The sequence below is a fragment of the Pristiophorus japonicus genome, chromosome 32, assembly GCF_044704955.1.
Source record: "Pristiophorus japonicus isolate sPriJap1 chromosome 32, sPriJap1.hap1, whole genome shotgun sequence".
In the NCBI taxonomy this organism is placed as follows: domain Eukaryota; kingdom Metazoa; phylum Chordata; class Chondrichthyes; family Pristiophoridae; genus Pristiophorus; species Pristiophorus japonicus.
The window spans coordinates 6,571,904-6,586,991 of record NC_092008.1 but is presented as its reverse complement, the minus strand read 5'-3'; the positions used below and the strand labels follow the sequence as shown (position 1 = coordinate 6,586,991).

At 45.2% G+C, this 15,088-nt stretch overlaps 1 protein-coding gene across 1 annotated transcript; it reads right to left on the bottom strand.

Moving 5' to 3' along the window:
- Positions 1–3,027: 3,027 nt before the first annotated feature.
- On the bottom strand, positions 3,028–13,103 carry LOC139240542 (probable G-protein coupled receptor 139). The gene is made up of 3 exons (XM_070869086.1): positions 13,041–13,103; positions 6,190–6,337; positions 3,028–3,923 (listed from the first exon to the last, which is right to left on the bottom strand). The coding sequence occupies exons 1-3, from the start codon at positions 13,101–13,103 to the stop codon at positions 3,028–3,030; spliced, it is 1,107 nt and encodes a 368-aa protein (XP_070725187.1).
- Between the last annotated feature and the right edge of the window lie 1,985 nt (positions 13,104–15,088).

Genomic DNA, 15,088 nt, shown 5'->3' with positions numbered 1-15,088 from the left:
ATAGGCTACAAAGATATTTGAATAGGTTAAGCGAATGGGCTAAGGTTTGGCAGATGGAATACAATGTCCGAAAGTGTGAGGTCATCCACCTTGGAGGAAAAAACAGTAAAAGGGAATATTATTTGAATGAGGAGAAATTACAACACGCTGGCCTCGGGGTCCTTGTGCATGAAACCCAGAATGTTAGTTTGCAGTTGCAGCAGGTAATCAGGAAGGCGAATGGAATGTTGGCCTTAATTGCGAGAGGGATGGAGTACAAAAGCAGGGAGGTTCTGCAGCAATTGTATAGGGTACTGGTAAGGCCGTACCTGGAGTACTACGTGCAGTTCTGGTCACCGTACTTAAGGAAGGATATACTGGCTTTGGAGGCGGTACAGAAACGATTCACTGGGCTGATTCCGGAGATGAGGGTGTTACCTTATGATGATAGGTTGAGTAGACTGGGTCTTTATTCGTTGGAGTTCAGAAGGATGAGGGGTGATCTTAGAGAAATATTTAAAATAATGAAAGGGATAGACAAGATAGAGGCAGAGAGGTTGTTTCCACTGGTCAGGGAAACGAGAACTAGGGGGCACAGCCTCAAAATATGGTGAAGCCAATTTAAAACCGAGTTGAGAAGGAATTTCTTCTCCCAGAGGATTGTGAATCTGTGGAATTCGCTGCCCAAGGAAGCAGTCGAGGCTAGCTCGTTGAATGTATTCAAGTCACAGATAGATAGATTTTTAACCAAAAAGGGAATTAAGGGTTACGGGAAGCGGGCGGGTAAGTGGAGCTGAGTCCACGGCCAGATCAGCCATGATCTTATTGAATGGCGGAGCAGGCTCCAGGGGCTAGATGGCCTACTCCTGTTCCTAATTCTTATATTCTTTTGTTCTTAGGTACAACTGTTTACAATATACATAGATGGCACATAGTCGTCAGGGACATTGGAAGCGTCCCTGACTTTTCACATAGGACAGGAGGAGCATAACACGTGTCCGAGCTGTTCTGCCATGATTTAACCCTTAGATAAACTTAAATTGGCAACAACAATGTTATAGGTTAATTTCTGGTAAAGAAAGGAACAAGAATATCTATTACCAATCTCCAGCCAATCACTTACCCCCTTGGCTGTGACGTCACCTTTCGATGTCTTTCGCCTTCTTTTTTGCCGTCTCACGCTGCTGCAGCTGCTCTAGCTGGCCTTCATAGGCCTCCACACGCTCGCCTCTCCGACGCTGCTCGGAATGCTGCCTCCCGCCGGCGTTGGGCCTTTATAGGCCTCCCCACGCTCGCCTCTCCGGTGCTGCTCTCCTTTCTGTGATGCTGATTAGATTCGGATAGAATCTCAGGCTTGAAAACCATCCCTTGTAACACAGAAACCTTGCTTTTTCCGGTACCCAGGATCCAGTCGAACTCAATCATGGATCTATCTCCCGTGAGATTACTAACCCTCATAGTTATCCCACCATGCTACGTCGAATGTGCATCTATATTTTCGCCCAGATACTCCATATTCCAGAACATGCTCTGTATGGGACTGTGTGACTAGAGATGGTCGTCAACAAATCACACAATGAAAGACTTAATCATTCCCAGTGTTGACACGGTCGCCAATTATGTTCGGTCTATGGGATCGTCAATCATACTTATGCCTAACCCAAATTTCAGAATTGAGGCGTCACATTAATACACTTTATTTGTCAAATAATTTATACAACTCTTTAATAGCAGTGCCCTTGCGAGTGGTACTGAAAGTTCTTCACCTGCAAAGGATTCATCTGGTGTTGTAAATTTGTGGTCTTAACTGCCCATGCTCGTCGACTTCATCAAAAGCAAATCGTGCTTGACTAACTTGACGAATTTTCACAAGACACTTGATGAAGTACCGCATAGCAGATTTGCTGGCAATATTCAAGCCCATGGTATTAAAGGGACAATGGCTGCATAGATTCGAAATCCGCCGAGTGACAGAAAGCAGAGATGAGTGGCGAACTTTTCTTATTTGGATAGCGGATAAGTACCCGATGGTATCAGCCAGGTGGCGCTTTTGGGACCATTCCTCCATGAGGATAATTATTAATGTTCTGGTATTGCGTACTCAGGACATAATATCAAAGTTTGCAAATGTCACAAAGTTCCGAATGTGGAAGAACGTACCAGAAGTCAGCAGGACATAGACAGACCAATGACCTCAACAGAAACATGGCAGTGGACATTTAAAGCAGAGAATTGCACAGTGAAGCATATTGTCGGTACAAATGAGGCGAAGTAATATGAACTAAATGGTACAATTTAAAAGGGGCTGTAGGAATTCGTGGACCTGTTACTTCACAGGTCGGAAAATGTTTGGGTAGATTCAATCATAGACGGTGTCGGCATAGTAGTTATAGGAAAATTGTCTCCACTGGCTGAAGTCTTGGTAACAAGCGGAAACAGATTTAAATTCTTGTAAAGAAATTTAGTGGGCAAATGAGGAGTTTTTGGTACACCTCGAATTATTATCGTGAATGACGGGACTGAAAGGGTGGTTAATCCGGCTTCAGAACTAACAGTCACGAAGAAATTGGATAAATATTTGATAGGTAAGAAAACTATTGGGCACAACCAGCTGTGTGTGACTAATTGTATATTTCTTTCAAAGAGCTGGCAAATGCACGATGGTCCGATTTACCTGCTTGTGCACTATGTAACCCTACTAACTATTTCAGCACATGTCCGAACTTTATCGTCTTGAATATTCATGCTATCGAGATCGAATTCTCTGATAGGTTCGGGTGTGTTGTGCATTTTATCAGGGTAATTATGTCCTCGTAATGTGATAATATTCTGTCAACCCATGCTAACTACGTCTGTGTAATATGTGATTGTGTTAAACCTCGACATCCCCACATCAGGAAACGTTTCCTTTCTGCCGTAATGTCATCTATGTTGTGTTAATTTTGTTTTCTACATGAGAAACCATGGATAGTCACCATGCCCTTTTTCTGCTTCGCTCCTTTGCGTACATCATGTTGATTTCTGATGCTGCATCTGCTACATTCACTCTCACCATTTAATGAATTTAACAATTCGGAGAAACGGACATTTCACCACATTCTTCAACTGTTCTCTGAACTTTTTCTGGGTCACGGCATAAATACAAGTGTTTGTGCAGCAACTCAGGAGCTGGAGCATGAATCCTATTTCTTTTATGTAAGAAGGTAGGTGTAGAGTATCATAACCTAAATACCGCAACCGGTTCCAAATAGAAAACAACATAAACACAGCCCATAGCAGAATGAAATTCCCTGAAATAATGAGCAGTAAAATGATGGATTTCCTTCGTCTCTCCATCTCTATGTCACTGAGATTACCCTCGCTGCTGTGATCCCGGAGTCTCCTGCGGGCTCTGCTGGCAACTAAAATGTATCTGATGGTTAAAGCATTGAATAGCAGAATCAGAACGAATGGGATGCAAGGGGTTAGAATAGAATGAAGAAGCTCGAGTGTTGCCCACAAATGTGAAACCATAACAAGAACACTCACGTAACAGAACCAGGGAGCATTGGTAAACGAGTACCAAGGTAAATATATAAAGTACCAGAAAATATTCTTTAAACAGCTTAACACAGTCACTGTCCCATGAACCAGAGCTGCGGTGTTCTCAGTGCAATATTTCGTTTTCAGCTTCTGGCAACAAACTGCCACGAATCGATCAAAGGTGAAAGTGACTGTGAACCAGACAGAACAGTCTGTGGCTGCATAAAGAAAGACGGCGTGGATATTGCACACGGGGATTCCCAGCATAAAATATAGACGATGAGCAATTGGAATCTGCCTCAATATCAGGTCAGTGATAACGACCAGTAGATCCGCCGCTGCCATGGCCACCAAATAGCAAGTGACACATTTGGAGAGACCGCACTTTCCCCGAGACAGGATCACAATCGTCATTGAGTTAGCTGTGAGGAAGGAAAATGAACAGGAAATTAACACAACAGGACAAAAGTGAATTCAGCGGGTTGATGGGATTGGGGTAACATTTCTACATGTATTACTGCTTCCAGTGATGGAATTTAATAATGTTCCTGAGAAAGGGCTTTCTGCTGGAGACAGGATGTACAATCCAAACTGTGAAACTCACTAATCAGCAATGAATTTTAAACTGAACCCGGGAATGGGATTTAATATTGCAAGAGTAATGTGCTATCTAATCAGAGGATCAATACTGAAGTGGCATCAGCCCTCATCTCCAGGATTGTCAATCATTGCCTGCTGCTGCAGCAACCCTGGAACCATCGACCTTCTGGCATTCTGTTCCCAGTCTGCACCCAATCAGGAGTTAGTTTGGGTAATTGGACTGTGCCTGAAATGTCTGGGTGGGTCATTATGGGCCGTAATACAGCGAATAATTCGGAGCACCCCGGCTGAAATCACAGGAGTGCTTCCGGTGAGTGTGAGTCAGTGATTGGGGGAGAATGAATCAGTGACCAGGGAGGGTGATTCAGTGACTGGGGGAGAGTGAATCAGTAACCAGGGAGAGTGAGTCACTGACCGGGGAGAGTGAGTCAGTGACCGGGGGAAAAGTGAATCAGCAACCAGGGAGAGTGAGTCAGTGACCAGGGGACAGTAAGTCAGTGACCGGCGGAGAGTGAGTCATTGACCCTTGAGATAGACCCGAAGAGCCTGAACAAAATAGACAGGAACAAAGCGAGTTTGGATATTGTGTGTAAACTGGGCTGTGATTCCCTCTGAGCCGAATGCTTAAGGCATTCCTACGCGGTATCACGGCACAAAAAGATATGGTTTCAGGTTTGGAAGGGAAAAATATTTATCTGGTGTGAAAGCATGTAATACAACAGAGCAATGCTTCCACATGCACTTAAATCTGACATTTTACATCCAGTGAAAATAACACATTATTAAATAACATTTTAGACGACTTTCAACTCACCGATACTCCAAATGGTTCCACATAACCTCGACTATAAATGTTCTAATACTATGACCAGTCACGTTTTGAGGTTGGCCCGCACCTGATGTTTCCTTCTCTCGCCAAATGCTCTGTCGGTTTATATCTATCTGTGCTGGTGTAAAATGGGCGATGTGGAACCAGTCCAGCCTTATACACTCCGCATTAATGTGAAGGCAATGGGTGGTGGTGTATAACGGGCAGCTAATTCTAAGCGCTCGATTTAAAAGGTGGCTTAATGTTCAAACTGTCTGCTGCTGTGTGAACATTTTTGTGAATGTGTTTAATATAACATAGATTAAACTAACCACCTTGTGATGTGTTAATATCTCTGCATCGAATTAGATGATTTGTTTACCCGTAATTCCATATCGGTGGTTGAGATTTAATTTAATATCCGAACCCAACTACATCAACCCTAACCCAGAGTTCTGTATCTGTGGTTGAGATTTAATGGAACTCCAATTGACGTAGTGAATTTGCATCAATAAAGTGATCTCACCATTCATTGTACTCCCTGCCAATCAACAAGAATCAGTTGCACGGAAGCAGAGCAAGAGATGGGGCAGAGTCAGGAGAGATCTCATTGAGAGATTCTGCTGAACTGTGCGAGATGGACACGCGGTGGGAGATTCCTTGTTCACAGATACGATCGGGAATCAATCCATTGATCTATAACTGGAGACACATTCAATCACGAATTAATTTGTAATCCCATCCTAACCTCCCAGAACACTGACTTTTGCTGGGAAAGAGATTGTACAAAGGGGGTCATCAGACTCGATCTGAATCAACATGGACATTATCGAACATTCACGGTGTGTTTCTGAGCTTTCTGCCACGATTGGTTTCGCCCACTTGGTATAATTCACTTTTCCCAGTACACGGTGATCGATTCTGGAAAGCCATGAACACATCTGTCCGTTTGAATAGAATGCGCTCTACAGACACAGAGTCTAAGAGAATCATCCAGTGAGATTGCTTGTGCTGGAAATTAACAAACGGGTCAGTTCTCTATCAGACCCTATCACATGGAGAAAAGATCAACAGGTGATATTTTCTATTCACTGCACTCAGATCAGTCAACGGGTGAATGTGACACAGTCACATTCGAGAATCACAGAGCATTGTCAGCCCCAAATCCAGAGAGAATATGTGGTGTCAATTAATTTCTGGATTTTGTGACCTCAATGAGATAATGCAGTCACACAGTTAAACATGATCTACAACATGAATAGCTGGACACAGTGACTTACCAGGGACTCCGACCACAGCCAGAAGGGGGTAGTATATCTTTTGTATCTCAAAAACGAACCCTAGTATTGTAAACTCATTGATTCTTAAATACATTCTTCTCCTCTCGTTAGAGCCGCTGATCCCTGTGAGTGCCGGAGTTGATGCTCTCTGCGAAACAGTGGTACAACACATTGAGATGTTTGCCGCATTAATGGAAGAGACAACATCTCCAGTGAGACAATTATGGTCCATGGAGAGGCACATTAATTACATTCACCGAACAAACACATTTAATTAATCTATGGGGTCTGATATCAATTACAGTCAATGAACAAACACATTCAGTTAACCCCTTTCAAACCAACACCCCTCGCACCACTAAATGCACTTATGGATGTACAGTAGAATGGCCCATTGTTGTAAAAGTACTTTCGTGATGAGCAAGGACAAAAATGTTAAATCAACAGTCTGAGCACACTGATTGTCAACTTGATTTCTTCAAGCTTGCCAACTCAGTCGGCTCGCTTTTCGCGGTAACAATCAAAGCCATCTCCGACAGCTTCGTGAATCGATCACCATCCACAAACCCTATGGCATTCCAACACCACTTCTAGCTGCATCTACGCACGTGAAAAATCTCTCCACAATTCACTGACGACTTTTGGGCACTGCAGTCTGACTAACTTGTCCTTTTTCCAAGGTAGTTATGCAGCTGTCGATCAGCTCCACCACTCATTCACTGGCAGTTTTGATGTCCTTGTCCCTGGTAAAACTCTTACCCTCTCCTCAGGAATGGGTCCCAATGTAGCTCCCAAAGCTCCAAGGCCATTATTTGACCGTATCCGATCCACAACTGGTTTACTTATTTAATGTCGAAGCTGGCTGTTCAATTGCAGCCCTGTCAGACCATGCATCTCTCACCCTAAGCAGATCCAATGTCCAATATTATCATGGAAAGCAAACGTAGACCCCGTCTTCCTTTCAAAACTAACAACCATATTGTTAAACACCTCTTCCCTGCCCCGCTCCACACACCTCCAAGATCAACTCCGAGGAACTGATGTAATTATTTGTCACTTATACCGAAATTATCTGTTCACCTGTTTTTGGCTCATCTCCTTCCTCATCCCCATCAAGGAAAAACATCTCCTTCACTAGCTCTGAATAATGATCCTTCGATAGATTTTCAAATATTTCCCCTCATGTCCTACCAGAGCTCATTGTGTCAATGAGGCAAACCTTCTGCTATAGTGAATCCATTTAATACAAACTCTGACATCCGAACTTCACTTCCTGGTGCACATGTTAACTGCCCATTTAAAAACAGAGCCACCATCACATCGAAACCTTTCTGGTAAAGAAGGCCCACCATCACCTCATGAACTGCCTGATGAAAGAAAATTTCCATCATCACCTCAAGTCTCTCCCGTTTAAATAGTAAGCCCATCATCACCTCAAGGCTCATTCGGTTAAAGAGGATGCCGTTGATCACCACTCTGACTGCCCGTTTCAATAATGTCCACCATCACTTCAGTTATTCACCAGTTAATGAGAAGGCCTTTCATCACCAATAGGAGAGCCCGTTTAGATAAGGTCCACCATCACGTCAGGATTTCACCACAAGGACCGCTGATTGTTGTCATTTTTGGGTCTGTCTGTCTGTTTAATTGTTCAAGATTGACACCATATTCGGTGTAATTATATGGCTTTATTTAGCATAGGCAAGAATTAATACCTTACAATATTGAATCAGCAGTTGACAGACTACGACTGAGAATAATATTATTCCTGCCCTTTCGGTAGAAGATGCGACCCATTCCTCAGACTTCCTACACACATACGTATGGCCACCTGTCTGTTAACGCCGTGGATCTTCTACATTGAGAGAGAACCGAAAACCCTGGGATGTACCCCAAAAACCGGAAACGTGGAGAAGTTCATACAACCACAGAAACTGGTCTTAGGCCTCTGTCATAAAGCTTTTGTTGATGATGAAACCATTGGATTTTGAAGACAATGAGACTTTTAAGTGTAAATAAAACCTAGATACAAGATGATTACTTCCACTAATTGAAACAGAGGAGAAATTAAACTAAAGTAATACAATTGTGGACTAGCAAACTTCATATTAATCTGCAATCCAGCATAACATAATACTCAAGAATTATAACAGGGGATTATGACTGATTATATTTCAACAGCTATCAAGAGTACATAGTGGGCATATCCACAGTCAAAGAACAGAGATAAGAGTTAACGTCGATAATTTTGAGATAAGGCCGAAATCCAAACCATCGTCAACACTTTCACAGAAGCATAGGAGAGCAAGTGCCTTACAGTAAACATCCATAAGACAAAGGTCGTCCACCAACCTGGAATCGCAACACAGTACCGGCTGCAGATGATAAAAATCAAAGATGAAGACTTGGACAACGGGGAGCATTTGCCATACCTCGGGAGCCTACTGCCAACAAGGGTAGACTTCAATGACGGTCAAACACCGCCTTCAGTGTAACAGCGCAGCCATCGTTCACCTGAGGAAGAGAGTGTTTGACGACCAGGATGTCAAACCCGGCAACACGTTCATGGTATAGAGCGCATAGTAATACCCACCGCGCTTTATGTTTCAGAGACATGGACTATGTATAGCAGGCATCTCACAGCACTGGAGAAGTTCCACCAAATCTGGCTCCGCAAGATCCTGCAAATCCATTGGCAGGATATGCGCACCAACGTCAGTGTTCATGCTCGGGCAAACAGCCCCAGCATCGAAGCATTCACCACGTTCGATCAGCTCTGATGGACGGGCCACATCAGCTGCATGCCCGAGACGAGACTTCCAAAACAACCGCTCTACGCGGTGCTGCGACACGGCAAGCGAGCCCCGGATGGGCAGAGGAAATGCTTCCTGGACACCCAAAAAACCATGTTGAAAATATGTAACATCCCCACCGATACCTGGGAATCCTGGGCCCAAGAACGCTCAAAGTGGAGGAGAAACATCTTGGAAGTTACGGAACACTCCGAGTCTCTTCGCCTGGAGCAAGTGGAAACCAAGTTGAAGCAGTGGATGGAGTGCATGACAACCCAAGCACCCCACCCACCCGTCCCTTCTTCCAGCATCCCTTCAACTTCCGTCTGCCCCACCTGTGACAGAGACTGGAGATCCCACATCGCAGTCATCAGTCACATAAGAACTCATCTTTAATTTGTAAGCAAGTCATCCTCGACTCCGAGGGACTGACTAAGAAGAAGAAGGGGTATTATTTAATAAAGCTTTTATACAATCTGATATTCTACTCTTGGAATATGAGATGATTCCAGGTTAGTTGCCAGAAGCGGTCGTGACGAATATGGTTTGTGAGGAGGATAAGGAAGTTGAGGAAAACGCAATGGGGACACTATATGAGAAGATTGTGAGGGCAATGCCACAGGAATCGATGGAAGAAATAAACGTGAAATTCTTCAGAGGACGTCAAACGCGTCCTGCATTTCCAAGCTTTCTGCTGGAGAGAGCAGAGGAGTCGGTCCAATTAGACACCTGCAACACTCATGGTTTTTTTGGGATATTTAGGCAATGAAGTTTCAAGGCCCCAGCCGATCAGGAGTTTTGGAAGAGTATGTCCGCACAGCTGGACGATAACACGATTTAGATAGGGGTGTGGATGAATTTTAAATATCCAGAGTGGATTGAAATGGATTTTAAATTGGTTCAAAGCCGAATTTTTACTATGATTACTGTATGTAAATTGGGCGAGTGGAGGTGGCAACTTGCCCAGTGCTGTGGGACACGGGATGTGACTGTCCCATTTACTGGTGATATGTCCTCAGTTAAGTGATTCTGATACTATGTTGGACAGTTGTGTGAGGTTTCCTTGCTGGGTGGGGTACGAAGAATGGGAATGGGATTCCCGTATGTATTAAATTTTGAGATGGAGATCGCAGCAGGGTCTGCTCGAGTCAGGCAATACAGCGATACATTCAATATTCAGTTTGGCTAGATTAGTGATTATGCAAAGTAGGAATCTCCTTTTTGATAAGGGGAGGAGAATAAACATGAAGGGGTATTACAAATATGTGCTAAAACATCATTCAAAGACTCTGCGGATGATCTGTTCGGAAAGGAATTTTAAGTAATAGATAATGATCAGTTTTTAATGTACAATAGATTGGTGAATGTCACAGGAGACAAATTAAACTTCAGGTTTTGTCGTTAATAAGTGATGGAGGGGTGACTGTGTGGCGTGGCGGATTGGATTTGGATGATACAATGTAATGATGAAGATTTATTGACTCGAAATTGGACAAAATAAGGCGATAGACTACTAATCCATTGTTCACCACGCGAGATTTTGAGTCATATCCATGTCGTTGCAGTGTTGAACGCTTTATGAGGCTTCCCAGGCTGAGGGTAGTTCATTAACTTTTTATTGTTTGTGGGCAACTTATAAAATATAAAGTTTGGAGGGAAATTCAAACGGCTCAGCACATGGAAAAATAATTTTAATTAACGTATCTGCAATATTTGGCTCATCGACCTGCAAGATTAACCTGTGTTCCCCTCTCCACGGATGGTCAAAGAAACACAGAAACGTAGAAATTAGGTGCAGGAGTAGGCCATTCGGCCCTTCGGGCCTGCACCACGATTCAAGAAGGTCATGGCTGATCATCCAACCTCAGTACTCCTTTCCTGCTGTCTCTCCATGCCCCTTGATCCCTTTAGCCGTAAGGGCCATATCTAACTCCCTTTTGAATATATCTAACGAGCAGGCCTCAACAACTTTCTCCAGTATAGAATTCCACAGGTGAACCATTCTCTGGGTGAAGAAGTTTCTTTTCATCTCAGTCCTAAATGGCTTATCCCTTATCCTTAGACTGTGACCCCTGGACCTTCAGAGTGTTCCAGAATGTTCTGAATAATTCCATTCTCAGCTTCTGCGATATTTGGTTTGTGTTTTATGAAGTTACTCCTTGTGTAACGAAAAGCGCAGAAAATAAAGTGAAAATTGAAGAGAAAGTGGCCTTGACAGTGTGAGTCTTGGAATTCAGAAGCTGAATTGTCGGCACCTGGTTCGGATACCCGGGTTCGATTCCTGGTCAATGCAATGTTGCAAGTCTCATTAAATTATTTCAGTAAACGTATTAAATTCAAGAAGTCACACAAACCGCTGAGCAAAGAAAGACAATGTTAAGACACTGTATCAAACGTTGCATCGATTTCATTTCCAGAGAAAAAAATGAGTGAAGGAAGGTAACTCAATCCTCTCACACCCGTGGCACAAACCTCACGAAACTGCTCGGAGCTTGCACAAGGAGAGAAATGTGGGCCCCGAGCGAGAAAGGAGAAGGATTGGGTGGCAGCATTCGGTTAAACGTGGGGAGCACCCGTCGCTGCGGTATAATTTTATATTGTGCTGTGGGTTTGAAGGGCGGTTGAGAGTCAGAGATTTCAAGAGGGCAGGAGAAAATGGCTGAGTGAAGAGCCAGCGAGGTGGAAGCGCAGGGAATGGCGCAGGAACCCGTGACCTCACAAATTTAAATCAGTAAAAGCCCAAAGCGAGAAGCAGAACCTGAGACCCAGGAGCAGCGGGTAACTGCACCGCAAACATAACAGAGCTGTGAATATTTAAGGGTCAGCAGCTTGCCCAAGAACACAGCAGCCCCGTGCACTAATGGATAATAATTTCATTGATGGTATACTCAGCTTCGATTCCCTGCCACGGTTGTTCTACACACTGGGAATAAAATATCCAACAATGAAATGAATGGTCGGTTTATTTATCGTGAAATTCAATGAATGCCAAACCTCGCTAGTTGTCATTACCCGCAAGTGACGCTATCATTCCAAAGTATGCTCTTTATTAAAATACATACTTTTTTAAAATTTCAAAATACACTTTTTTTATATAAAAATTTGCACGATACATTGGAAAGCAGTTCAGTACATTTGGATGCGGCCAGCAATTCCATACGATACATTTGGATGCTGAAGGCAGTTCTGTTCAATACATTTGCTTGCTTCACATTTCAAGGTACAATTCAGTACAATCCAGGATACAATGTAATACATTTATAAAATTACGTTACATACGACACAGGAATGGGTGAGGGTACAGTTACATTTCTTTTCAAGATACATTACTAAACAGAACTTGCATTATACATGGCACGACATAGGTGTTTTCAGATCATGGCGATCTCTGTATGCAAAAAGTGTACAAGTACAGCCCGAGGGCATTTTTATACTGATTCCAGGCCCTGGGTTTACCCTGGCAGAAGGGCTTTAAACTGCGGCTCTTCCCCACCGTGCCTTTGCGGCGACTGCACCAATTTTCAATGCGTCCCTCAGCACGTACTCCTGGACCTTGGATTGCACCAGTCTGCAACACGCAGACATGGACATCTCCTTGCTCTGGAAGACCAGCAACTTTCGGCAAGACCAAAGTGCATCTTTCACCGAGCTGATGGTGTCTCTCTCGGTGTGTGTCCCTGGGAACAGCCCGTAGAGCACAGAGTCCTGTGTTACGGAGCTGCTTGGGATGAAGCTCGTCAGCAACCACTACATCTCTTTCCAGACCTGCCTTACAAAGGTGCAATCCTGAAGGAGATGGGTGACAGTCTCGTCTGCCCCGCAGCTGACCCGGGGACACCGTGCCGTGCTGCTGAGACGCCGGCTGTGCATGAAGAATCTGACGGGAAGAGCCCTCCTCACCGCCAACCAAGCTACACCTTGGTGCTTGTGTGAAAGCTCTGGTGATGAGACATTCTGCCAAACGAGTTCGACCGTCTGCTCGGGGAACCACCCGATAGGGCTCAACCTCTCCTACTTTCGTAGGGGGTCCAGGACCTTACATGCCAACCACTGCTTTACGGCCTTGTGGTCAAAAGGGATTTTTCCGAAAAACTTTTCCACGAAGGACAGGTGGACAGGCATGGTCCAACTGATGGGGGCGTTTCATGGCAGCATGGCCAGACCCATCCTTTGCAACACCGGGGACAGGTAGAACTTGAGCACGGGGTGACAGTTGGTGTTTGCGTACCGGGGGTCTGTGCACAGCTTGATGCAGCCGCACACAAAGGTGGCCATCAGGATGACGGCCACGTTCGGAACATCCTTTCCTACACTGTCCAGAGATTTGTACATCGTGTCTCTGTGGACACGGTCCTTATTGTATCATCCCAGTTTTTGTTTCACATTGGCGACACGCTCTTCCCAGTTTTTGGCGCACGCCCCATCTGCTCTGAAGCATATTCCCAACACCTTCAGGTAATCTGGCGGAACGGTGAAGGGAATAAAGGATCGGTCGGTCTAGTTGCCAAAGAACATGGCCTCGCTTTGTCTGCGATTGACCTTCGCTCCCGAGTCCAGTTCAAACTGGTGGCAGATTTTGAGCAATCTGTGGACCGCCTGCGGATCCGAGCAAAATATAGCGACTTCGTCCATGTACAGGGAGGTCTTGACCTGAGCACCTCCGATGCCTGGCATCGTCACGCCTCCAATGCACACATTCTTCCTGATCGACTCGGCAAAGGGCTCGATACAACACACAGACAAGACAGAGGAGAGGGGACAGCCTTGCCTGACTCGAGATCTGATTGGAAAGCTTGCAGTTTCCCACCCGTTGATTAGAACTGTGCTACTGGTAACTGTGTAGAGCACTTGGATCCAATTGTGGATACCTTCCCCAAACCCCATTTTGGAGAGCACGTCAATCAGGTACGTGTGTGATATCCTGTTAAAGGCCTTCGCCTGGTCTAAGCTGATTAAGCAGGTGTCCATCCTCCTGACCCGCACATAGGCGACCATATCCCTGAGTAGCGCGAGGCTATCAGGCATCTTCCTGCCAGGGACAGCGCAGGTCAGGTCCGGGTGAATCACCAGCACAAGAGAAGACTTGATCCTGTTGACGATGACATTTGTCAGGATCTTATAGTCCACACTGAGCAGCGAAATGTGCCGCCAGTTTTTGATTTCTTCCCTCTCCCTCTTCTGCTTGTAGATGAGTGTGATGATGCCTTTCCTAATCGATTCTGACACGTTGCCGGCCAGAAGCAGACCCCCGTACACTTCCAGCAGGTCTGGGCCCATCCAGTCCCACAGAGCCGAATACAAGTTGTCTGGAGCTGCCGCTTCCGGGAGTTTTATTCGTCTCGAAGGACCGGATGGCCTTTGTAAGCTCATCCAGAGTTAGCATGTGGTCCAGAATCTCCTACTCGCTGTCGTCTCAGACCTCCGTGATAGATGACAGGAATGACTGGGAGGCAGCGCGTTCTGCGTGCTTAACGTCATGCAGCCTGGCAGAGAGGATTTGCTGATCCTCAGCATGTCAGGCTGCGAAGACGTTACAGAACCGTCTTCCTCCTTTAGGCTGGTGATCACAGTGCTCCCCCTGTGTACCTTTTGGAAGAAGAAACGCAAACACGTCTCATCCTGCTCGACCGGGCGGACTCTGGAGCGGAAGATTATTTTGGAGGAATTTGTGGCAAAGATCGAGGCTTGCTGACCCTTCACCACTTCGACTTCCTCCGTGACATCGACCCCCATCGACTGCAGCAGGAGCAGGTTTTGCATACTCTTCTGCAATTGGGACAATTCCCTCTGTCTCCCTCTCGCCTCCTGAACACCTTTGAGGATGAAGAACCTCTTGATGTTCGTCTTGATTGTTTCCCACCGGTGCATTGGGGAATCGCAGAGGGGCTTTACGGTCTCCAACCTTTGTAATCCCGCTTGAGTACCTCAACGTTTTCCGGACTCAACAGTTTCACGTTCAGCTTCCATATCCCACTGCCAACTTTCTGGTTTTCCTGTGTGTGACAGTCGGCCAGTAGGAGGCAATGGTCAGAGCAGAACACCGGCGTGACATCGGTGGATCTGACCTTGAGCGTGTGGGTCACAAACAAGAAATCTATTCTGGAACG

What these genes read in the sequence shown, in the direction of transcription:
- LOC139240542 (XM_070869086.1), bottom strand. Translation starts at nt 13,103, where the DNA reads ATGCCTGTCCACCTGTCCTTCGTGGAAAAGTTTTTCGGAAAAATCCCT. An exon ending in TCCCTTTTGACCACAAGGCC is followed by an intron (nt 6,338 to 13,040) that starts GTAAAGCAGTGG and finishes ACTGTTTCGCAG; the next exon opens with AGAGCATCAACTCCGGCACT. An exon ending in GGCTGTGGTCGGAGTCCCTG is followed by an intron (nt 3,924 to 6,189) that starts GTAAGTCACTGT and finishes CCTTCCTCACAG; the next exon opens with CTAACTCAATGACGATTGTG.